General features: G+C 40.3%; 1 protein-coding gene across 1 annotated transcript; it reads right to left on the bottom strand.

Moving 5' to 3' along the window:
* Nucleotides 1-436: 436 nt before the first annotated feature.
* Nucleotides 437-26,914, bottom strand: pa2g4a (proliferation-associated 2G4, a). Its single transcript, XM_048523666.2, has 13 exons — nt 26,784-26,914; nt 22,189-22,317; nt 21,207-21,312; nt 19,885-19,954; nt 19,015-19,107; nt 18,392-18,455; nt 16,407-16,485; nt 12,205-12,283; nt 10,117-10,250; nt 9,849-9,943; nt 4,493-4,620; nt 3,278-3,337; nt 437-1,771 (listed from the first exon to the last, which is right to left on the bottom strand). Exons 1-13 carry the CDS (start codon nt 26,866-26,868, stop codon nt 1,706-1,708), a joined length of 1,188 nt encoding a protein of 395 aa, XP_048379623.1. The 5' UTR covers nt 26,869-26,914; the 3' UTR covers nt 437-1,705.

Here is a 26,914-nt window from a genome sequence, read left to right as displayed (position 1 = left end):
AGGATAAAGGCATCTGAAAAGCATTCCTTCCTAACTATCCACAAAGTTTGGTTCTCCTTAAAATAATGAAAAAAATCCTCACTGCTCAGAATTTTTTATTCAATGATTTAAAATGTATTCAAATGAATGCCAAAGATACCCAGCTGCATCACATCAATAATGCCAGTTTGCCACCAACAGCATATCCAGGGTTCATATCAGACCAAATGGATGTACAAGGAAATGTGGTCTGCACAGCATTTTAAAGACAAAGGAGATAGTTACTGTATAGTTTGGATACAAACAAATTAAAAGCATCACAATGACACTTGCAATGGATAAATCTGCCAATGCCAAGAACTATATACCTAAAACCATGGAAAGCTTTAGGGATCAGAAGTCATTGCGGTAATGGAGAAGTGACAACAAGACAAAGCAAGACAAACCAAGTACAGGATTAATATTCAGTTATTTATTTAATCCCCACAGTGACCCAAAACAAATCATGGTATTACACTGAGCTCCTATCTCACACAAACACAAAGTCATTGACAGCAAGGCTAGCACAACAAGAGTCCTTATACCAGCTTTGTATGCATGCTGCATACTTTTTTTTGGTGTTAAATTTTAAAAAAAAGTAGGGGGTAGCATTTTCAAATGTCAACAGAACGATTGCCATTCTTTTGTAAGACACCAACAAAAAAAAAAATCAGGCAGAACTACACAATTCATTGTATTGAAAACATCAATCTTATCAATTCAGCCTGCACCCACAAGTGCACTTACAATCCTGCAAATCAGATCAGCAACAGTGAAAGTTCACCTTCCTCCAAAAAAAAAGGGAAAAAGGTCTCGGCACTCTGAACTGAGATCATGGACATGGGCTCTGAACTAGCCTGGTATCAAGTTACTTGGCCCATTATTTACACAGGGTTAGAATTAAATTTAATTTTTTCTTCCTTTTTAAAAAAACTGCCTAACCTCTTGGCAATCTCAACTGTTCTGAATAGTCTGGGATATAAATCAGTAATCATTTTGCAATGTACGTTTCAGTTTATCCTGAGCTGTTTCGAGTCTACTGAAAACTCTACTGGAGAAAAGACCACCCAAATTTGCAGCATTTTTTTTCCTTTACAACTACTATAGATATTTGGGGAAAAAAAGCAACATTTCATAAAACAAGGATACAAAAAAGGCATAAACTGACTTCTAATAATCTATACAGTTTAAAATGGTTTAACTCGGGACTCGACACCCCCCCCAACAATTTCCAGCTCTGTTCAATCAGCACCAAATAGCTATAATGCTGTTTCAATGAACATTAACAGCTGACAGTTGGGTGACTGTACCAACACCCAAAGGAACCTATGACAATGCAAACAAAATGAAGCTTGGTTGGGGTTTGAGTCAAGGGGAAAGAATATAAATTTTACAGATATCTTTCAAGCTTCAGTACCAATTACTCTCACCTCAGTTTGCTCACTTGGATAGAAAATATAAAACCATACAAATAGCACAAAGTGTTTTTTTTTGTTTTTATTTTTTGGAAGTAGTCTGCAGTCATAAATGCGAGTCCTGTGGTCCTCCCTCAGTGTAAGAATATAGGAGCTGGTGAAAAGGTCCCACGAGCTGCACACTAAACAGCACTGGGGGATGGGGCTCGCTGTCAGGTACAGACAACTATGTCAAAGGTCAGGTCAGTTCTGGGGTTACAGATTACAAGAAGTCAATCTCCAGCTTCATTCTCCTCATTGGTGCTGCCAGTAGTGGCACTGAGTGCAGATTGGGAAGCCTGGTGATGAAAAACATACAGGGGTGTTAAAATACAGCTTTGACCAACACATTCCATTCATCACAAGTCAAGCCTTTTGAGAAGGCAGACTCAAAGTTCACATTGTAGATCAGGAAATGAGGAGAGGTACCAACAGTTAAGTTTTTCTTTCTTTTGGTCAGCAAGGAAACCTAAGTGTGATAATTTTTTTTTAAATTTGTGGGATGTGGGCATCACTGGCTGGGCCAGTATTTCTTGCCCACCCCTTTTTGTCCCTTGAGAAGGTGATGGTGAGCTTGCTTCTTCAACCACTGCAGTCCTCCTGCCGTGGGTTGACCCACAATGCCACAAAAGGAGTGAATTCCAGGATTTTGACCCAGCGACAGTGAAGGAACAGCAATATATTTCCAAGTCAAGATGTGAGTGACTTGGAGGGGAACTTGCAGGTAGTGGTGTTCCCATATATCTGCTGCCCCTGTCCTTCTAGATGGAAGTGGTCATGGGTTTGGAAGGTGCTGTCTGAGGATCCGTGGCGAATTTCTACAGTGCATCTTGTAGGTAGTACACACTGCTGCTACTGAGTGTCGGTGGTGGAGGGAGTGAATGCTTATGTATGTAGTGCCAGTTAAGTGGGCTGCTTTGTCCTGGATGTTGTCAAGCTTCATGAGGGTTATTGGGACTACACTCATCCAGGGAAGTGGGGAGTATTTCATCACACTCCTGGCTTGTGTCTTGTAGATGATGGACAGGCTTTGGAGGAGTCAGTAAATAACTGGCAAATAACTTGCACATAGTGGCATTTCAATTATTAAAAAAAAAACACAAGTCCCACGGCTATGGTTCCTCTGAATGGTTGTTACTGAGCTAACTGATCTGAAAACATTGCAGCAGCGACCAGGGTGAGCAGATAGGTCAAACATCATGGCTGTTTCTCCATCACAGAGAGTGAACAGGTTCAGATTTCACAGACACACGAAGTCACCTATTCTGAGAGGTGTGCAAGTTGAGCTGTCAAAATGCATTTAAAAATTAATTGCTAGATTCTTTGCATAATACAAAGTAGGTGCAGCTCTTCAGTTAGTTCAGAAATTTTCACCAGGTTGGAAACTCCATAACTGGTCTTAAAAGATCACACTTTATTTTCAATCTGTAGAAACCACGGCAGGATGTCATACTGGAATTATTGGAATGTGTTGCACTGTATTAGCAGTTTACTTCATGTTTCAAACAAATGTATTAATTGTATTAGCCTTCCTAAACTCTGATCTGTATGAAAGCTACCTTAAGAATGGACATCATATGCTAAGACTACATTGACTTCAGTAAGCAGATTATAGTTATCATGCCCCTTTGAAGTAAACAGGAATCAGCAAGATTATAAAACTTTACAAGGCTTAAAAGTGAAGACACAGGAACAACATCCACTAATAAGAACTGATGGAAAGCCAACAGAAAGATTGCAAAAATGGTTGGAATATCAACAAGCCTCCTAGAGGATTCTCTTCATTGTGAAAACATGCTACTCACCACCTTCTTCTTCTTCCTCCTCTTTTGGTTCCTTCGGCTAACAGAACTTTGAAGCAGGGCCTAGAAATGTTAAAGAAAACAACTTCAATGCACGTCACATTGGTAGAAAGCCAAAACATGAAAAAACATTTTTGTATGTCAAGACTCCTTTCAGCAGACAGCAAAATCAAAATGAGAGACCATTAGACATACAGGCTGAATCTTAGAAATTTTATAGGAAAACAGCGAATAAATGTTTATTAATACACCAAGAGAGATTCACAGTTTAATCCGTACAGAGTCACCCATTACTCATCAGGAGCAACTGATCAAACTTAATATATATGATCTGTATCCAAGGTTAAAATTTCCTCCCCTTCATTTAGGGTCATACAGCACCAGGACAGACCTTTCAGTCCAACTCAGTCATTCCCAAACTAAACTGGTCCCATTTGCCTGCGTTTGGCTTATATCCCTGCAAACCTTTCCTCTACAGGTACCTATCCAAATGTCTTTTAAATGTTGCAATTGTATCTCCATCTATCACTTCCTCTGGCAATTCATTCAAGATACAAACCACCCTGTACGCAAAAACGCTGCCTCTGAGGTCCCTTTTAAATCTTCTTCTTTCACCTTAAAATATGTCCCCTAGTTTTGAGCTCTCCCACCCCTAAGATGAGCAGCAAAGTCTTTTTCCCATCTATGCCCCTCATGATTTTATAAACCTCTATAAAAGGTCAATCAGCTCCTGACCCTGGCCCAAACATGGGGGAAAAAAAAAGAGCACTGTGAAATTGCAGAGACAAGATAAAGCAACTTCCCTTGACACCAAGGCGTCCCAGCAAAACTGAAATCAATGGGAATCAGAAGAACCCTCCATTGACTAGAGTCATTCATTCCAGCTCAAAGGAGAATGGTTGTGGGAAGTCAAATCAACTCAGTTCCAGGATATCATTGTAGGAGTTCCATATGGTTGTGTCCTAGGTCCAAACATCTTCAGTTGTTTCATTAAAAAGTACCAAGCTTGGAAATTAGGATGCAGAAAGACTGCATTAAAAAGTTTACAAGAACAGTATTTTTTTTTGGTTAAAACTGAGGAACAGAAACATTGTGAAAAATACCTCAAAACCTATTGGGCATTTGATGATTTTTTTTTGTTTGATTTTGAATCTGCCTGATTGCAAAGGGACTGAAAATGAAGATCAGTTTTAAATGAGGCTTTTTTACAGGACTTACCTTTAAGTCAGGGTCCTTCACATCCAATTCAGACTTGTATAACTCATTTTCAAATGTCCCACTGGTGATTCTCATTGGGCCATTTGGCATGAGCAGCACAGTGAACTTGAACTGAGCCACATATTCTCCTGGAAAAGCAGAAACAACAGGTAAAAGAAACACATCATTTTAAATTCAAACTTCAATTAAAAGGTAGAATGATATGTTGAAATCTGATTCAGCGATAGCTGTTAAGTGTTAAAATGACTGAAATATTTTTGCTAGTGCTGAGAAGGTTATTTTCACAATCTACCAGTTGAAAAATCAAATTGAAAAGTCTTTTGTTACCCCACCCCAGTCCAGGGAGGGGTGGTGGTGCAAACAAGCATCAGAAGTAGAAAGACCATAAGACATAGGAGTGGAAGTAAGGCCATTCGGCCCATCAAGTCCACTCCCCGCCATTTAAATCATGGCTGATGGGCATTTCAATACCACTTCCCTGCACTCTCCCTGTAGCCCTCGATTCCTTCTGAGATCAAGAATTTGTTGATCTCTGCCTTGAAGGCATCCGATGTCCCAGCCTCCACTGCACTCTGCGGCAATGAATTCCACAAGCCCACCACTCTCTGGCTGAAGAAATGTCGTCTCATGTCAGTTTTAAATTTACCCCCTCTAATTTTAAGGCTGTGCTGACTGGTCCTAGTCTCCCCGCCTAATGGAAACAACTTCCTAGCGTCCACCCCTTCGAGTAAAGGATGAAGAGAGAGGGAAAAGAATTGACACAATCTCTTGTGCTGACAGCATGAGCACAGCAGGCCTAAACATTCAATGCAATGTGACATTTAGGAAAGACAAAGCTAGGAATAGGTGGAGGAGCAGATCTGTTAATTAAGGGTGGGATTAATGCAATAGAGAGGGCAACAACCTTAGCCCTCGAGCTCAAGATGTTCAGTTTGGGTATTGACGAGAACGGGCAAAGGCAAGTAGGTCAGTTGTGGGAGTGATTTATAGAATGGTTTCTGTCAGAAAGCCTAAGGGATGGAGTATGCAGGAAGCAACAACAGGCCTTCTGAGAAAAGGGTAAAAAGTGATTGTCAGGGATGAATTTATTCTGAACGGATTGGTAAGAGTAACCTGGAAGATGAGATCATAAATTCTTTTCTGATGGTACGCTATATGATACTATGTTCTACAGTCAACCAGGAGAGCAGCTGAACTGGTATGTGCAATGGAAATAGGATTGATAGACGTCTGCCCCTAATTAGTGATCATAATGAGATGGAATTCAGAATTGAGCTTGAGGAAGAGGAGAAGATTAAATCAAATAATACAACTGTTTTAAAAACTTAATTAATGGCAATTATTAAAAAAAGGGGGCCTGACAACAGAGCCAACTATAAAGGGTTTCAGAGAGGTACTGCAGATGCTGGAGAATCTGAGTTAACAAGGTGTCAAGCTGGATGAACACAGCAGGCCAAGCAGCATCAGAGGAGCAGGAAAGCTGATGTGTCGGGCCTAGACCCTTCTTCAGAAAATATCTGGAGAGGACAGCTGGGAAATTACAAATGGAAAATAACAGATGAATCGAACAGATATTCTGAAATCAGTCTTCATTGTAGAGGATTCAGTAACATCCCAGAAATAACTGTGCATCAGAATATGAAAGGGAGAGAGAAAAACTTAAAACCAGGGAAAGAATACTGAGAAAATTATTAGAAACAAAAACTGACCGTTCCCAGGTCATTATGGGCTTCTTCATAAGGCCCTAAAAGTGACTGCAGATTTAGTCAACGCTTTTGTTTTAAATTTTCAAAGATGCTAAAAAATGAACAAATCCCATTAGATCAGAAAATAATGAATGTGACTCCTCTGTACAAGGAAGGAGACTGAAAGCAGAAACTCAAGGCTGGCTAGCCTAACATCCACCCATGGAAAAATACTGGGACCTATTATTTTTAAGCAGGTTATAGCAGGCTACTAAAAAAACTTAATGCAACAAGACAGAGTCAACATGCTTTTCGGAAAGAGAGAAATCATGTTTGACTAATTTATTGGAGTTTGAGGAAGTGCAGATGAAGAACAACCTGTGGATGTACCATACTTATTTTCCAGAAAGTATTTGAAAGGCACCACAAAAAGAGGTTGCTACAGATCAAGAGTTCACTATGTACAGGCTGACACATTAGCACAGGCAGAGTTCGTCAGCCAAAAGGAAGCAAAGGATGGGTATATAGTATGCCAATTCCAGGTTTGCAGGAAACAAGTATGAGTCAGAGAGAACAGGGCTGAGGTCGCCATTATTTATTGATTATAAAATAACTTGGATGAAGACACTGAATGTATGGTAGCTCAATTTGTTGATGATACAAAGATAAGTAAGGCAGTACATTGTAAAGGGGACAAAGGAATCTGCAAAAAAGTGGGTTGGTTGGACAAAAAAAAAATTCAGATACTGAGCATCATGCAGATAAATGTTACAAGAATAGAAAGGCAGCATATTATTTAATTGGAAACTATCGAACTTTGAACGCCAAGGGATCTGGATGGCCTGATATATGAATCATAGGTGGTCAGTATGCAGGTACAGAAAATTGAATGTTGTCATTCATTGCAAAGGCACTGGAGTGTAAGTAAGGTGGTTTTACTACGGTTGTATACAGCATTGGTGAGCAGTGTAGTTTTAGTCTCCTTATTTAAGGAAAGACACACGTCAGAAGCAGTTCAGAGAAGATTCACTGGACTGAGGAATTATCTTACGAAGAAAGGTTGAGCAGGCTGGGTCTGTGTCCACTGGAGTTTAGAAGAAAGAGAAAGCTGACCTCATTCAAACACAAAATATCTTGAAAAGTGCTCAACAGGTTAGGTGTGAAAGGATGTTTGCCCTTGTGGGAAAAGGCTAGAACTACAGGCCACTGGTTAAAAATAAGTGATCTTCCATCCAAAATGGCAATAAGGAGAAAGGGGTTGCATCTCTTTGGAATTCCATTCTCCAGAAAACAGTGGAAGCAGGGGCATAAGATACTTTTAAATGGTAGCAGACGGATTCAAGACCAGCAAAGGAGTCAATGGTCATTGGGAATAAACAGGAATGTACAGTTGATGCCCAATCAGATCAATGATTTTAATCAGATAGTAGATTGCACAAGAGGGGCTGCATGACCTACTCAGGTTCCCAAGTCTCATGTTTGTACATTGCAAGGGAACAGAGAATTGCTGGAGGGGAAAGCAGCCACCTCAATACACACTAGTGCTCACTCTATTTGTAGACAAAAACCCAAAATTTTGATTGCTGACACAGTTCACAAAACGCCAGCAGTGTTTACAATAGGAAAAAGAGAATAGTTTGCCTTAAGTCCCAAGGAAATTAAGAGTGGATTGGGAACAGAGATGTAGTAAAATTAAACCAAGTAAGCCAATGAGGAAATTAATGGAATTTTTAAAAAGTGACAAGTCCTCGGTACCCAATTGTTTCCATCAGAGGGTGTTAGAAGGAAGTAGGGGAGCACATCGTAGGTGCCTTAGATACAGGAGTTGTCCCTCTGGATTAAAAAAATTGCACGTGATCACTCCACTTTTCAAAAGGAGGACCCAAAAAAAATGGACTAAAACCAGGGAGTTACAGATCAGTTAGCCTAACATCAGTGGTACAGAAAATGTTCGGAGTCTATAATCAAGACAGATAGGTCGTGCCTGACAAACCTCATTTGAATTTTTTTTTGAAGAGGCAAAGAGGTAGCAGACAGGGAAATATCCATGGATGTTGTTAATATGGACTTACAGAAGGCTCGTTAACTAAAAACTAAGAAGTCCACTCAACTGAAGGAAAATAACTGAAATGGCTGGGAAATTGGTTGAGTGGCAGCCAACAGAAAACAGGTAAGCACTCAAATTGGGCAGCATGCGATCAGTTCTGTCCCACAAGAATCTGTGCCAAGACCTCAATTATTCACATGTATTAATTTCTTATGACAATGAAAGTCTATATCCAAGTTTGTTCATGACAAGGTTAGGTGCTATTGGACATTATGTGATTAGATTAGATTCCCTACAGTGTGGAAACAGGCCCTTTGGCCCAACAAGTCCACACCGCCTCCTGAAGCATCCCACCCAGACACATCCTCCTATATCCCACACACCCCTGAACACTACAGGCAATTTAGCATGGCCAATTCACCTAGCCTGCACATCTTTGGACTGTGGGAGGAAACCTGAGCACTCGGAGGAAGCCCACGCAGACACGGGGAGAATGTGCAAACTCCACACAGACAGTTACCCAAGGCTGGAATCGAACCTGGGTCCCTGGTGCTGTGAGGCTGCAGTGCTAAGCACTGAGCCGCCGTGCCACCCAAACAGATGATAGTCTATCAATATCTCTGTAATTTTATGCTAAGTGAATGAGCAAAACTGTGGCTGATGGAATTCAAATGTAAGCAAAAAAGAGAGGTTATCCATTTTGAACCAAAAAAGGGGTAGATCAAGGTATTTCTAGATGGTCTGAAAGTAAATACAGTGGATATACAGAGGGTTGGAGTTCAGGTATGCAGATGTTTTGAAGACCTCAAACAAGTGCAGAAAAAGAATCAAGTTAAATGGAATGCTAGCCTTTCTAGAGAACTGGAGTACATGGATGCAAATGTCATGCTGTAGTTATACAAAACCCTGGTTCCACCCCACCGATAGTTCTGGGAGCAGACTGGGCACTGTACCTTTGGAAGGATATACTGGCTTTGGAGGGAGTACAACATAGGTTAATGAGAGTGATGCCCAGATTTCAAGGGTTAAGTTAGAGGAGATTATACAAATCAGACCTGTTTGTTTTTCGCTAGAATTTAGAATGCTAAGGGGTGATCTGATTTAAATCTTCAAAATATTAACAGGAAAAGACAGGGTAGACTAACTATTTCACTGGTTTGGGATTCTAAACTAGAGGGCATAGTCTGAGCATTAGGGCCATTCGGGAAGGACTATAGCGCGCGCGCACACACACACACACCTGCATCAGTTGTAAATTTTAAATGAGATAGATAAATTTTTGTTAAGCAAAAGGCATTAATTAAGAGGGATATGGGCCAAAATGGAGTTGGGCCACAGATCAGTCATGATCCCATTGAATGATGGCCTTGTTCCTGAAATTAATGTTTTAAAATAAAAAAAACACTCCAGCATGCCTAGGAGTTAGATGGTTTTTTTGTTAAAGAGATCATTTCTTTTCCACTCCTGAAGCTACAAAACGTCACTCAATTAGCTTCAACAATGCTAAAAACGTGAACAAAATGGCTTCATTCAACAAGGGACAGCATTTATACGAACTGTTCAGGGGATGGGAAGTTTCACCTTTAACTTGTTCAATGAACATCGAGAATTCAGAGCATCTCACCTTCCTTCTCATATAGCACACTGAATGGCTGAAGGAGTTCATGCTTGGCACATTCCATGACCCCCATCTTGGCTTTTTTCTCATCTTCAAATGCCCTTTGATAAAGAGAAGTCTTAACTTTTACAAGCATTAAAATTGAGGTCTTAATGGTAAAAGCTCAAAAGTTCAGATTTTTCCTTCCCAAATATATCTATACATTAAATTGGATCAAATAAAGTTATATTAATTTAATCCCTGGTTAGACGAAGACGCTAGGCATCAGACCTACCTCAGAGTGAAGGGCATTGCATCAAACCGCCTTTCAACCTCAGAAAAAAAGGCACGAGATGTTTTCATTTTTAAACCATATTGCTGTGTTGGGTCTCTCTTGTACACAGTTGTTCTCTGACCTGCATCCTTTGCCTGAAGACAACCATAGTTACAAGGTTGATTTATACAAATTAAAGCATTCACAAGATTCAAGACAAAAATCAACTTGATTTCATTCTTTTGGGAGTAATTAAGACCCACTTTTCCCTTTGCACTATCCCAAACTATTTAATTAAATCCAGTTTTCACATTATGCAAGTTTCCCCCCCTTTAAACAAAACCCACTTGGGTGGGAGTTTAGTTTTGCTCTAGGCCAGTGCATTTAAAAAAACTGGTTAAGTTGTTCAATTAAACAGCCCCTGCAGTAGAAAACCAAAAAAAAGTGAAGCTAAGGAACAGTCTTTAGACACTGATGGACGCGAAAAAAATAAATAAAAATCAATAGTATGAGATTAGGTTTTTGCAACCATGTTTGCTATAATTAGGTCAACTGTTTAATCAAAAAGCAGAAAAAGGGGCAGTAACCAAATGTTAATGGCAAAATGGAAAATGTGAACTAGTGCCCCCAAGTCCTAGTGTTGCAGCTTTTTGCAGGGATTTTTAAAAATTTAAATAATATTGTTCTTTTGGAAGGGAGAACAAAATGAACTTCATATTTTCCCACATTATACTCCATTTACCAACTTTTTGCCCACTTAAACAATCAAATCTCTAAACTGTCTGTATCACTTTCACAACCTGCCTTTTCACTATTTTTGTGTCATCTGCAAATTTGGCTATGGCACATTTGCTTCCTTCCTCCAAGTCACTAAGTATTGTAATCAGTTGTGATCCCACTACTGATGCCGTGGAACCCCACTGGTTTCAGGTTGCCAACCTAAAAAAACCCTTATACCCACTCACTGTTTCTTGCCCATGAGCCAATCTTCAATCCATATCAATATACTACCTCTAACACCATGGGCTCCTATGACTTAACTTTTTGTGAGGCACCTTGTCAAACAGCTTCTTGAAGTCCAAATACAAAACATCTACTGGTCCTCCTCTATCCACTCTAGTTCACACTTCCTGAAAAAAACTCAAGTTAGTCAAACAACTTTGCTCTCATGAAGCCATTCTCACTCTGCTTGATAAGATGATTTTCCAAATGTTCCATTACTTTCTTAATAATTGATTCCAATACTTTTCCAACAATAGATGTTCAGCTAATCAGCCTAGTTACCCACCTTTTGCTTCCCTCCCTTTTTGAATAGGGGTATTACATTAGCAAAGCAGTTAGAAGTCTAGTTATTACATAGTATACTTTTTCCGTATACAAGTTTCAAATCTCATGAGGCTAATGTCAGTTTTGAATAAACAAGCTTTATTTAAATAACACAACATAATCGTCAAATGCAAGCATATGGAAGTCCTCCATGGTTGCTTCTGAAGCACAAATACACTGGTTAAGTAAATATCAGGACCACAATTCACTCATTGCACCAGTCATTAACTCAGGCAGCACTCCACAGTGGGTTTATACACACATCATTGCTGCTCACATTTATTTAGTGGCAAAAAGAAACAGACTGGTTCAGGGCAATGTCAATGGATTACTAGTCTAGAGACTAAGGCTAAATGTTTAAATCCCACCATTGCAGAGAATGGAATTTTATTAATAAACTTGGAATATAAAGTTAGTCTCTATAGTGGTGAACATGAAAAATATCAGATTGTAGTAAAAATCCATCTGGTTCAACAGTGCCCTTTCGGGAAGGAAATCTACCATGCTTACCTGGTCTGACCGAAATATGACTCCAGACCCACAGGAAAGTTAACAACTCCTAACTGCCTTCTGAAATAGCCCAGGTCAAGGGCAATTAGAGATAGCAAAAAAAAACCTTGTGTACATTGCAAGAAAGAATAAATGAAATCCAGTTCAGCATTGTACTATTTACTTGTGAGCAAGATCTGATTCATAGCATTTTCACTTCATAATTTCAACCATTAGCTAACCTTTCAGTGTCTGAAAAACAGATTCAAAGATTGTCATAAACCAATTCCTCACCTTGCCTTCACCAGTACTTATTAACACATCAACAGCATAAACTTCATGAACTTCAAATGCTGTCTTTTCATGGTCTTTCCTACACAAGGAAAGAACAAGCAGTTATTCCATGTTGGACAAGCAATGTGAATTTAGAAAGTGACGGAAAAGTCAAAAGGGTGGTGCTGAGTTAGAACTGTGTGCTGGTGAGTGGGCATTTAAAATTTATCATGCTTTTGGAGGATGCTGCCAAGAGGAAGCACGCAAGTCAAAAAGAGTGATGTGTTATGGCTGATTGGGAAGAAAAGGCACACACAAAGCACATCCAGTTTATTTTTTTTAAAAAAATACTCTGATTAGAACATGCAATTATCTCCCATAAACTATAGTTGCAAGTAGAGTCCATAGGTGCTAGCGAGTTTTGAGAAGATTTGTAGCTCAGGTTGAGGTTCTGGATGTGAGTTTGCTCGCTGAGCTGGAAGGTTAGTTTTCAGACGTTTCGTCACCATTCTAGGTAACATCAGTGAGTCTCCGACAAAGCGCTGGTGTTACGTCCCGCTTTCTATTTATCTGGTTAGGTTTCCTTGGGTTGGTGATGTCATTTCCTGCATTGGTGATGTCATTTCCTGTTCTTTTTCTCAGGGGATGGTAGATGGGCTCCAAATCAATGTGTTTGTTGATGGAGTTCCGGTTGGAATGCCATGCTTCTGGGAATTCTCGTGCCTGTCTGTTTGGCCTGTCCAAGGATGGATGTGTTGTCCCAATCAAAGTGGTGTCCTTCCTCATCTGTATGTAAGGATACTAGTGATAGTGGGTCATGTCGTTTTGTGACTAGTTGATGTTCATGTATCCTGGTGGCTAGCTTTTAAACACTACATTGGACAAACAGGCAGAAAGCTAGCCACCAAGCTACACGAACATCAACTAGCCACAAAACGACATGACCCACTATCACTAGTATCCTTACATACAGATGAGGAAGGACACCACTTTGATTGGGACAACACATCCATCCTGGGACAAGCCAAACAGAGACACGCACGAGAATTCCCAGAAGCATGGCATTCCAACCGGAACTCCATCAACAAACACATTGATTTGGAGCCCATCTACCATCCCTTGGAGAAAAAGAACAGGAAATGACATCGCCAACCCAAGGAAACCTAAACAGATAAACAGAAAGCTGGACATAACACCAGCGCTTTGTCGGAGGCTCACTGATGATGTTACCTAGAATGGTGACGAAACGTCTGAAAACTAACCTTCCAGCTCAGCGAGCAAACTCACATCCAGTAGAGTCCATATATGTTCTCCTGGGAAAGTTTTTTAAAGCAGTGAAAATTAACAGAGCGTTATGGAAAGACATCAGGAATGCAATGAGACTAGGCAATTACTTAGGATGGGAAAGCAGCAGCAGCATAGGCTTGGGTGGCTGAATGAATGCTGCAGGATGAGGAATAGGCTGGAGAGGATTCAGAGATTTACCAGGATGTTGCCAGGTATGGAAGGTTTGAGTTATAAAGGAAAAGCTGGGACTTTTTACACTTCAGCGTAGGAGGTTGACAGACAACTTTATAAAATAAGGGGTAAAGTTAGAGTTAATGGTAGGTGTCTCTTCCCTGGGATTGGGTGGGGGGGGGGGGGGGGGGGGGTGGATTTCAAAACTAGGGAGCACATTTTTAAAAGGTGAGAGGAGAGAGATTTGAAAAAGACCGAGGGGTACTTTTGTTTTTTCATAAAAAAGGGTGGCTTGTGAAGAATGAGCTTCTGGAGGAAACAGGGGATATGGGCACAATTACAATGTTTAAAAGATATTTGGATAAGTTCATGAATAAAAAAGACTTGGAGGGATATGGGCCAGCAGCAGGCAGGTGGAACTAGTTTAGTTCGAGACTATAGGTCAGTTTCTGAAATCTGCAAGCATTGCAGATGGTGTAAATCAGAAACAAAAACAAAGTTGCTGGAAAAGCTCAGCAGGTCTGGCAGCAGCTGTGAAGGGAAAAAAAAAGTCAGTTAACGTTTTGGGTTCGGTGACCCTTCCTCAGAACTAAGTCCATTTCTGTGCTGTAATTCCAACACCGCATTGCACTTAAATGAAGGGCAAACAAGACAGCTCTGCTCAAGCACCTTACAAAGACAATAACTAAAAAAAAGGCCATACCAACTCTTAATCCCAAAACATTATACAATACAATCATGGCTGATCTTCTATCAACTTCATTTTCTTATCTGTTAGCTCACCAAATATCAAGGTGCCCATTTCAAATGGATTGAATGTTGGGGCATCCTCAACCCTTTGGGGTAGAAAACTCCAAAGATGTCTCAGGGTGAGGAAATTCCTCCTCATTGTAAAATTATCAGCCCTGAACCTGATACTTTGCCGTGTCTCCCCCATTCTAGATTCCTCAGCCAGGGGCCAAGTTCTCCGTGTCAACCCTGTCAAATCCCTGCTTGTTTCAATGAAGTCACTGCTATTCTTCTAAGCCCCACAAAATATAGACCCAATTTACAGAGTCTCTCATGGAACAAGCCTCTCATTCTGGGGATCAACCTAGTAGAACCTTTGGAACTAAAGCAGCAAGGTTTAACTGATCATATAAAACTTTTAAAAATCAGCATTATCCAATCTTTCATGCAAAAGATCACATTTCAATTTTCTCACTCAATGGGGCACTGAATAACTTTTAGAATGCTAAGGGCTGGCACAAAAGTAAGCAGGAATTTTAAAAACAATTACCTAAATCGGCTGATAATGGGAACTGCAGATGTTGGAGAATCCAAGATAATAAAATGTGAGGCTGGATGAATACAGTAGGCCCAGCAGCATCTCAGGAGCACAAAAGCTGACGTTTCGGGCCTAGACCCTTCAGAGCTCTGATGAAGGGTCTTGGCCCGAAACGTCAGCTTTTGTGCTCCTGAGATGCTGCTGGGCCTGCTGTGTTCATCCAACCTCACATTTTATTACCTAAATCAGCTTACTGCTTTTGGAAGTAATTAAGAAAAGTGATCATTCAGAAGTACCAAGCAGCAGAGCTAACTATTAAAACCATTTTGTGTTGCCTTTTCAGTTAAGGAGCAGAGCTAGAGAGCGAGAACTGACCAGGTCCCAAGTCCTGATCATCAGGGAAGGGAAAGGGGGATCAGAGCGGAGCTCTCTCCCTCCGACCTCATTTTGCACCCTTCAGGTTGGGCAAACGTGATCCTTCCATTCAGTGGACATCTTGTACTGTACTCATCCATCACAGTGACTAATAATCTCTCCTGCACTCCCGTGTGCATAAACACACACATACCTCCCCTACCCTACCCTACTGGATGTGGGCACATCTCCCTCCCTGCATGCATGCATGCTCACTCTCTTTCCCCCTTCTACACATCTGCCTTGAGCTATAACAGGCAGCTCTTCCATCCCCATAAATCCCAACCTGATGTTTCATTCTCTTCCCCATTCTCCCAACTCAACAAAATGGCTCACTCTCCATTGCGTTCAGACACATGCCCTCCCATTGCAGGATGCAAGTTGGTGCAACACCATCTGGACTCTAGTTTTCCCAGAATCCAATGCCTGCTTCTTGCACAGGGACTCTGCTATTTCCGACTCATTTCCAGACTCAGCTTATTACCTCCCAAGCTGCTCGCTGACTCCCAGTCTTGTCCAGTCACGTGCCCAGCAGGCATCCTGTTCCTTGAAGTTTACCCCATGACCCTCTAGGTGATGTTTAGACCTCAAGTTGCATTAAAGTCTCCAAATCAGAGGTTATTTCTCTTTGCTTGCTGCTGCCACCTACTGGTGAGTCTATCAAAAGGTGGAAGAGAAATAGACTCCGATTGGAGGAGAGTTTCCTTACCAGTATCTCCCACGTTCTAAAACCAGTAAGAACATGGATGAAAGGCTGTAAGGACCACATGGTGGGCCATAATCCTGCGTGACAACTGCCTGATGAACAAGTTTAGTTTAAAGTGATGAACCATTCCAAGTTTTTCTGCATACTGGTTGATCTAAAGTGCCAATGTCTGAACCGCAATCACCATCGTAACATTACCCAGCAAAATACACAACAGCAATTAAACCAATTAGTTTCAACACCAAAAAGTTGTCAACATAAGAAATGTCACTTTTTCAGGTTAATATTTTTGAACATTTCAATTAAAATACAAATTATACAGATTTGTAAAACAAGCAACAGGAGCACAAGAAAACCTGTCCCCTTGATCACACTCACTTTTGCTGATCTGTAGGGTTCTGAATGATTGTTTTCTCCCCATCAATAACATGTTGTTTCAGTTGATGTGATAGCATACCTGAAAGAAAAAAACCCCTCAAATTCTGGTGATGTCAAAAACAAACTTGTATTTGTACAATACATCACAATGCCTCCAGAGCTTCAACTACAGGAATTGTTTTTTGCATTCAACAATGTAGTGCTGCAAGCTACAAGTACAAGGTTCTATAATCAGGAAGTCAAATGAATGTCCAGTTTAACTAACTCATTAAAAATAGGTTTATGATGGAATCTTGGCCAGAATTTTAATCTCCGCAGAGGTCATGGAGTTTTAACAGCCCATCCGGGCAGAACAAGTGGTGTTGCATCTTAACATCTCATCTGAAACACTCAATTCAGCACTCTTGGGACCCCCACTCCCAACCAAACTACCACCCAGTCAGTCAGATTAATCAGTCCGTAGCATTCCCAACCAAGTTGAAAAGTGCACGAGTTTGAGCCTTGTTGCCAGATTTGAGATATAACATAGGCAGACCCCTGTATTGCAATGTCAAAGGAGAATGGGATTTCTGGAAACAATCTTTAAGCTAATACAAACTGAGCAAATTCAGAAGTTAATGTGCTTTAGAGTTGCTGAATGATAGACCAGGAACGTTCCAGGTTCCATCCACTCTTGGCTGATCATGGCTGGAACAAGGGCGTTGTGCTACAAACAGGCCAGGTACACCGCATGTTTAATGCAAGGTGTAACAGCTCAAGTTCCTGCTTAGCCAGTGAGTGATGGTGGAAATCTGCAATTTTGGGCTCATCAGTGATGTCTGTTGATACATACTATCACAGTTCAGATCTGACCATTTGGGGAGGTATCAGAGAAAACTTCAACAGCCACAGAGCTACACCCAATGATTTGATGTCTGAGAGGCTGGGGGAAGTAATGCCATGGCAGGGAACTGCATTTCCTCTCCCCCCCCCCCCACAACCAAAACAAAAAACTGTTGATTTCAGAAAATTGTTCCGAACCCTTTCAAAAAAAAATCAAAAATTTCAATATTCCTACTTTGGGGACAAACGAAATAGGATTTACGCATTTATGCTTACCCCAACCTCTTATCTATCATTAACTATTACTGAATGGCAAACATTACTGGACATAGTTAGCGTTAATTACACATTAATTGGGTATTGTTTGAGACAAATGCAATTGTTTAAATACTTGCAGCATTTGGAACAAGGTGACAAATGCACAAATCATTTTCTCCTAATGGAGAACAGATTACTGCTCCTTAATTGAAAAGCATTCAACTTGCAGGTAAATCAATGATTCCTTGCTCAAACCTCTTCAATGATCAGTCATTCATGAGTCATATATACAGGCAAAACAAGTAACAGACACAGTTGTGCTGAAGTAGAATGAACAAGAAAAAAAAAACCTTCCTGCATGGTATCCATGCCAGTAATTGTTAGGAGTATTTGTACCTCTATCGATCAGCAACCTTCTCCTTCAAGCTTAGTAAAAGCAGGATATTAGAAAACAGATTCAACGTGAATACCATGTTCCCCATCAACTAGGAAGGTTGGAGACTTGCCAAGACTATTCTGGTCACATTCTGAAAGTGGCCCAGTTTTTAGTGACAGTGAGAACTGCCAATACTGGAATCAGAGATAACACTGTGGAGCTGGAGGAACACAGCAGTCCAGGCATCAGAGGAGTGGGAAAGCCGACGTTTCGGGTCAGGAAGAAGGGTCCTGACCTGAAACATCAGCTTTCCTGCTCCAGATGCTGCCTGGCCTGCTGTGTTCCTCCAGCTCCACATGGTGTTAACCCAGTTTTTAGTGGACATATTTCAGACACTTTTGATGTGGCATTCCCTTCAGTGAAGGGTGGTTCCAATTTATATGACACTTTAAACAGCTGAAGAAAGTGGGATGGTTTTAAGGCTGGAAGAAACACACGAATTCTAACAAATCAGAACCGGTCATCTCACCTTCTATTGGAGTGCAATTAAAGGACTGAGCAATCTTGTTCCACGCTTCTGTCACTTGAGTATTCTGAAGTTAAAAACAAAAATTCTCGTTAAAGAAAGAGTTTATAAAGTCAATTTTAAAAAAATTGATTTCAACAACAGTTTCTCATTACCCTTGGATGGATCTCTTTCATTTCCCGTGCCCTTTAGGTCCCTGTCATTAATTGAGTAATGCTATGATTAGTAGAGAGCAGGCCAGCCATTTCTGCTGTACGATGGGCTATCACAGATGCCTGGAGGCTGGATTTAGTTTTCCAGTTTGCCCTTCTGTTTCAAAGCCACGTTACCATCACTAGCATGCTTTTCAGTCTAACCTTGTGGAAGTAAAAATCACGCGTGCACCCAGAGAGTGGCCAAGTCTATACCAGATCAAGATGTAAACTTTAATACTGTATTTCCCAAAAACTACAACTAAAACCAACAAGCCTCCATCATATTAGATGGTTCTATTAAACAATTTCATCTTAAAAATTTCCGCTCTGCTTTTCTGGAGGTGGCCAAGGAGACTCTTCAGAAGCTAATACTGTCAATTACTTTCAATGGGATAAACAATGCAATATTAAAGTTAGCTTCCAGTCCCTTACCTGATTGCCTGGCTTCACTAGTCGCAGAGCTGCTTCTGCGCAATAGTGTGCAGCTTTAATGACATCAGCTTTGCGACCAGATACTGGAGCATCCTGGAAAACGAAGTGTTTTGAATAAAGAAAGAAAAAAGGAGGAAAATGAAAGACATTTAATCCAAATGTAACAGTATCCAACCCTTTTCCTACAAAAAGGTGTTATACAGCTCAGTCAGGATTAAAACCAGATAACTTTCTGCTGTAGAGATATGCAAATACTGATCCAGTCCATTTTTAAAAAAGGAATAAAATGAGCTCAAGAACACAAAGACATTGATTCACTGCAGAAGCACACAGTAGTGCCAGTTTCTTGTGCTAAGCAATAGTTAGAAGCAGACTTTTACCCATGATCAGTCTTGATTAACTCATCTTGGTTGTGGAGAAGATCCAAGGAAGATAAGTTTCTTCCGATTTTCCCTCTTTGCGGGGAATCAGACACTGATAGTCATCTGATGAGTTTCAGAGCACTATTGGAGGAAATCTGCAGATTACCTGCCCTCCCTGCTTGGTGAAGGCATTGGTGTGCGTGTCTTTCTCCACTCCCCACCCACCCACACCCCCTAAAAAAAAGTTTCTTATTTCAACCAAATACAATGCTTTCATATTTAAGGCAGTAAACGATCACTTCAGCAAGAGCTGTTAAAATTTGAATGGAACAAATTACAGATGTGCTGTCAAAAATAAACTCTGGTGACATCACTGTAGATTCACAGTTCACTAATCTAAGTGGATTTCATTAACCACCATGATTGGAGCACCCCCTCCATATCAGGTAGAACATCATTTCTCCAGAAAGAGTGTAACTCACTGCTCGTGCTCAGAAAGTGAACATACCTTATCAACACCAATAATAAAACTGTGTGCCACGTTAGCAATGAATCCGTCTACATGAACGCCCAAGTCACTGCAAAACAAAATTGGCATAAATCTCATCTGTAGCTCGTAAACACAATATTGAACTTGCAAATATGCTTGTCTTTCACAGCTCTGGAAGTTCCCCCATCAATACAAACACATAGGTTTAAGGATGAAGAACTTCCTCCAAGGTCTCAGCTGGTGAAAGCATATAAGCCAAGAATGCCCGAGTTGTTCCAGTCAGTTGATGTAGAGTAGGGCACTACAAATGGCTTGATTATGCCTGCATTGAGAATTTATAGAGAAAACAGAGTGAAAAGAGTCAGTTTGTGTTGCTACCCCTTGTCAGTAAGCAGTGACCATTTCTGGAAAGTATATGTCAAATGGGAACTGAATCGGAACTTCTTGATCTTCCTACAGCATTGTGAAATCTTCCACACCCTGCTAACCATTCAGACTTGACTTAATGTCTCACCAAAGACAGCATCTCTCATCATGCCACACTCTTGGTTCTGCACCAGAAATGTCGTACTAAAATTACGTGCTCAGGTACAATTAGAACCCAGGCTGACATTAAAAATATTTTCAAACTTTTATCATCTTTCGCTCATTTGCTCAGAGGATAGATATGGTTTGCATATCAAAGTACATCAAAAGTTCCTGTTTCAAGCAGTTTTGCTTCAAGTCATTCTACTTTAAAAATTGCAGCTTTTAGCGCCAGCATTCCCGATTTGCGCCTTCAATTTCAATTTGCTGTTGTGTTGCATCTTTTGCAGCAGCAGTTTGCACTTTTTGTGGCAACAGTTTGCACTGTGACGACACACGCGCCTTTTGCGGCAACAGTTTGCATCTTTTGTAGCATTTTCGACAGAGTCCTGCAATCAAATTAGCGCCATTCTGAAGTGAGCTTGACTGCTAGCGTTTGCCTGCAATTAAGGGACTGCATTTGTTTAAAAAACTGATGCAAAGTTCAAAGTTTAACAAAGAACATCCGAACGATCAGGTTTTCCTTTTGCAAGAAGTAGTTGAAACCTGGGTTGATGATTCCTGGACAGAGAAAGGCATACTTCTGAAATAGATTTTGCAAGCAACCGAGCAAGCAACATCTAACCGTAGCAAACTGTGTAAATTGCACATTAGACTTCTCAGCCACCTCAGTATAGGCCAAATCAGCATGGAAGTAAGATGTCCCTAAAACCAAGGGACTTCTAATTGATGACACTCTCAGTTGTCCAGTTTCACTTTTTGTAAATGAAAGAGACATGCTAAATCAAAGAGCACGAGCTTGAAAACGTACTTACACTTTAACAAGATCTTCCTCCTTCAAGATGTAGTCAGGGTCACTCTTGAGAGGAGAATAGTGGCAAACACAGTTGTTCACTGATATACAGGTGGGAAAGGCAATTCCTTTAAATAAAAGGGGCAAATGAGCCACGTCCAGAATTAAATTTCACACTGTCTCAGATACAGATTGCTGTTAGTGTTGATTTTAACACCTTTGTAACAGAAGGATTAACTGAACAGACACAATCCAAAAACACCAGGTTGAGTTAATTCTACAACATGGTTATTCATTGATCAAAGCACAAGGTTTATCCGCCTCATTGGCTAGAACATATGCTCCAAGGACAGTGACAAGATATCAAGCAAATTTGGTAGATCATAGCCAGGAAAATAAACTTACTTTGAATTATATATATATTTTTTAAAAAGTCATTTACCAGCATTTCATGGATAACTTTCAATCACCTTTATTTGTAAATACTCTATGACTGGAACCATGAGCACTTTTATGTCCAATGAGTACTTAGTGACAATTAATCATTGGAGCAAATTTAAACATATGGCTTGGTATTGAGAGAAAATGGGTAGGATTTCTGTTGACATTATACATCAGTCTGATGGTCCAGTCTATTACAAATGTCATGTATGGTATAGGATACATTCATTACATGCATTGTAAAACCACAGGCTTAAGCACATAATGCAATGGATCACACACACACTGGATTTTTTAAAATTCAGATTACCCAGAGGCAGCCATAGCAAGAGCTTAGAAAATACTTCGTTACCATAAATAATTTACTCAAAGATAGCATCACTTCAGCTCAAGGCAAAATTTATAAATCTCTAATTCCTACGGTACAATCCTTTACAAATGTTTGCATCAGAGCAAAACGCCCTGAATATCTTAATTGTACAATCACAAACTCAAACTTACGTTGTTTCACACAACATACCACGTCAACATTAAAAAGATGGACCAACTGTTGAGCTGTTTACCTTTTTTCATTTCTTTCTCCTTCTTAAAAATTTTTCCTGTTTCTTCCATGATCATTTCATCACCTTTCTCACACAGGGCTACAACAGACACTCCTGCCATTGCTGCATCAACTACCATCTTCAGAACACCTGCAAAAAATAACACACATCACATTCGTGTTACAATTGTAGATGATACCTCACTTGTTATGAACTCAGTACAGACCAGTATTTTTGTAAACATCTGAAACTGCAGGTAATTAAGTAGGATACCACAAAAAGATCAACGGGTTAAATCACAAGAATTTAACTAGAAAAAAAAGGCAAACATCATCGATACTAATAAATTCACCCATGTTAAAAGATAACAGAAGTGTAACAAAATTCAGTTACTTACAATCTAAGCTAAACTCGAAATCACATTGCTTGGTCCATCCATTAAAATATCCAAGAACAATAAATTCAGAATCAGAGTTAAGAAAATTGCAAGAACAACCACTTGATTTCAGTACTGCTTCCAAGGTTCATACAAAGGATCAAGTTTGTTTTTTAACTTTGCTTTCTTCCAGCAAAGTTTCTCTTCAAAATTTCTCCAACTGTCACACACATGAAAATTCCCCACCTGCACCAAAACTTCATTCTCAAACCACAGAACCTACAACGCTCAATACAGGTGTATTTAGCAACTTAAGTACACACAGTCACCTCAAGTCAGAACTCTCCTCATTCTGCTATTTCTCTCAACACTGGCATCAAACTCTCACTTCACTTGGCTTTACCAAAAGTACATCTCACACTACAAACCCTTCAGTCAAGATTTTAGACTGTTGCAGCCAATACACGATTGCAATAAACCACATGATATTTTCCCTTTTGCAGCCAGCCTGTTCTCAAACCCAAACTGTGTGAATACAGAATCACATCTCACTTGCATTGATTCCACCTCCTTCTCCCCCACGCCCCCATGCTATTGCTCAATTCTTAGGTAACCTGGTCACACGATCACTTAATGGAAGTCAGGACTTCACAAGCACAGTCTACAGAAGACAAAACTGGTTTTTCCTAACTACAGATGCCAGAAATGGGAAGCATGGATCACTGGCACAAATAGATACTCTTCTGGCTTTAGTCAATTCTTAAATAACTTCACAATAGCACAGACACTATGAATTGTGTAGAAAAGGCATCATTTTGCTATGGCCGCAGAGAGCAAGAACATTTTTTACGTTTGCCAAAGCTATATCAACTCAGTTACGAACTGAAAAGGACTCTTGCTTGTAGTCACAAGGGGATTAAAAAAGGTCAGATAGATGAGGCTTGAACATCAAAGTGTCACAAGTTGAGTCAAAAGTAAATCTTGACAAAACTACTGATAATTAGCACAAAGAACGTTTGTCTTATTTTAAAATGCCTTGATGGGATGTTACCTGAATCAAAAGGGACACCAATCTAACACCTGCACCAAACTTTCACTCTCAAACCACATAGATCCTGCGACACAACCTCAGTTCTATTCGAAAGAACATGTATATTTTGAATCATAGCATCCCCAGTGTAGAAACAAGCCATTAAGCCCATCCAGTCCACACTACCCCTCCCAACCCTGCATTTCCCAGGGCTAATCCATTTAGCCTTATATCTGAAAAGAAAACTAGTTTTGAGATATTTGGAAACCACAAGCTCAACTGAACACCTGTATGTAACAATAGATTCTAACACGTTAATCTCCAATTGTTAGAACATTTATCCCAAAATAAATTTCACCCCAAAGCAACTTCAGCCAACTAGATAAATAATTGCTATGCAGAAAAGATAAGCAGAGGGAGCACGTTGAGTAATTTTAGCTTCAACTATAAAAGTTTTGGAACAAGCTTGGCACGCACATTAAATCAGCAGAATATAATGTTCAGTTTCCACACTGTAAACAGCTGCTCAATTACCAGGCACATTTCGCCAATTAGGCCCCCCTCCTGCCAGGTTGCATTTTGTTCAAGTACTGGCAGCTTTCCACTACCTTCAAGTGATCGCTTCACATAACCCTAAACAGTGGGCACTGACCAACTGCCAGCTATGGTCAAATCTAACTTTACCTGGCATTCAGGCACAGACACCAGCACCAAACAGAAAACAATTAAATGAAAAATAGAAATAGGCTGCTTTTCTACACAAGAACTCAGGCACTTCACTGACCGGTGTCACAACAAGATCAGTTAACAAGTACACGATCAAGAATGAAGTTAAGAACCTTCTGATCTGTATATCACAGTAAACAATTACTAATTCAGTAATCAAGGGAGCTGTCCTGTGTTAATTTAAGTTAACTTTTTTTACTTCCCACACCATCTTCGCATGAAAGCTGCTGGACTAGAATTCCAAGAATATTTTATGACACTTTGGTCAAATAGCCATTATTCACACACCTCTGATAATGATAAGCCAATTTGACCCATCTTTGCATGATAGTGAAGAGTGATGAGTGAGCAGAGCTCTGTACAAATGAAGCCAATCTGGTCCTGGTTATAAAAATCCATGCATAGATGCTTCCAACAAGAGAGTCAATGGATAAAAGAGTACTGAGCAACTTTCTTTCAAAGAACAAAGACATTTGTGGACCCCTTCAAAACCTCTGTGCACATTCTGCACCACACAAACCAAGTATCAAGCCAGAGACCCGTGGAGTCTACAAAGTCACTTGTATATTGGCACTCCTTAGATCAGATGCTGCAACATCAATGAACTTACTGCTTACACATAGCTAAATTTGGCTATCTTTTCACAAGTGGAGGACCACAGACCGATAAAATAACAATAGACAACAGGTGCAAGAGTAGGCCATTCGGCCCTTTGAGCCAGCACCACCATTCATTATGATCATGGCTGATCATCCACAATCAGTATCCTGTTTCTGCCTTATCCCCATAACTCTTGAACCTGTAATTTTACCACATGGATTAGGGTGCAAACATTATAAACAGAGGAGAGCAATTGAAGGAAGTACATCCCCAGAAGGCAATTTGCAATAATCTGAACAAAATGCGTTGAAATCTCACTTTTTTTAATAGACAATAATCTGTTGCATTCAGAAAAATGCTGGATGTTACTGTTGTACAGTTCCATGACCTAGAACCTCCAACTTTATACCTAGCCAGGATGAAAATACCATTTTAAAGACAATGGAATGCTAAACAGAATTACAGCTTGGATACAAATTTCAAGCCTGTGATGCTGTTTAGAGCATAACATAAATAATTTTTAAAAAAAACAAACTTTGGCACATCATACAAAACATGACTCTAAGAATTCACAGTACCATACAGGATTCATTACTTTAGAATTCAAATCTGGGTTATAAAGTTAGCAGTTACACCAAATTTGAACCAGGATCAACTGTTAAAACTTATTCTGCAGGTTCAATCATTGAGGTTACAATTCTGTGATTCCATACAGCCACTTCCTATCTCCCAATGTGGGATATACAGGTGCAACTTAACATTAGACTGCTGGATAAATTATTTTTGGAGCAGTTTGCTGAAAGTGCTCCATACACAGCTTAAACCAGTTTCCTTTTAAATTTTGAAGAAATGCAATTTACAGAACCAGTCATACGGAAGCTTAAAATTTATCCTTAGCACATAATGCATATTTATAAACAAAAAGTATTTTTTGGAAGGTCACAGATGAATTAAATATTCATGTTAACTGATCGCAGCAGCATTCACCATACAGGTTAATTGTAGGTCTTGTATGGAGACACTTGCGCAAAGGGCACACGTGATGACCATGTGGTCAAATATCCCAAGACCGCTCACAGACAAGCATGGGGTTATCAGTGCCTTCAGGAAACAAGAGACACGGAGGGGAAAAGGGTCAAGGTACTTTAAAATTGCACACCCTAGCTCTGAACTTAAAATAAAAATCTTAGAAACAAAAATATTTCAAAAATGTGATCAAATCACGAAAGAAATAAAACGGAAGATTCCTGGGAAAAACGGAGGAAGTAACTTCTGGGAAGATAGACAGTTAATGTTTCAAATCAATTCATCAGAACTGCGTTCAAACCTAAAACGCTAACTCCTTTTTTCCCTTTACAAAATCCACTTTAAAAGTTTGAATTCCGACCACTTGCAACATTTTTTTTTGTTTTTAAGTGCTTAGATTTCCAGCATTTGTGGTATTCTGATTTTGTATTGTGATTGAGATTGAGATGTAAAATCAACCAACTCGAGAAACTAACGTTTCCAAAATTCCCCTTCAAAAAAAAGGCATGTTTCACTCTTAAGGAAGGGAACAGAGGACCACGCTGGCCGCTGCCATAAGGCGCCAGATTCAGGCTTTTTAAGCCCCTTCTCCTCATGGTCGGGCAGAGTGTGATTGATGGTTTTGGGGAGATGCAGGTGGGGGAAGAGACGCCGCGTTTCACTCTGCCGCAGTGGACAGATTGGGGTACCATCTGGACGAGCCGAGCCAACTCGAACCAGAGCTACTGTTGCCGCGGCCTCCCCGTTCTCCATGCGCCCACATGGCAACACCGCGCTCACAAGGCCCGATCCTGTTGTAGGGTCCACCATCCCAGCGTCGCTTGCCTCCCAGTCTATCTTAGAGACCCCCATACTCACGGTTAGCGATGTCTCCACCCATTTTGTACTTGGTGACCACCAAGTCCTCGGCGATGGTCTGTTCCTGGCTCTCATCGTCCGACATCTTTACCCTCCTGTTACCCACAGGCCTGCGCGTTCATCCTCCCGCC

The sequence above is a fragment of the Stegostoma tigrinum genome, chromosome X, assembly GCF_030684315.1.
Source record: "Stegostoma tigrinum isolate sSteTig4 chromosome X, sSteTig4.hap1, whole genome shotgun sequence".
Lineage (NCBI taxonomy): Eukaryota > Metazoa > Chordata > Chondrichthyes > Orectolobiformes > Stegostomatidae > Stegostoma > Stegostoma tigrinum.
This window is presented reverse-complemented; position numbering and strand designations above follow the sequence as displayed.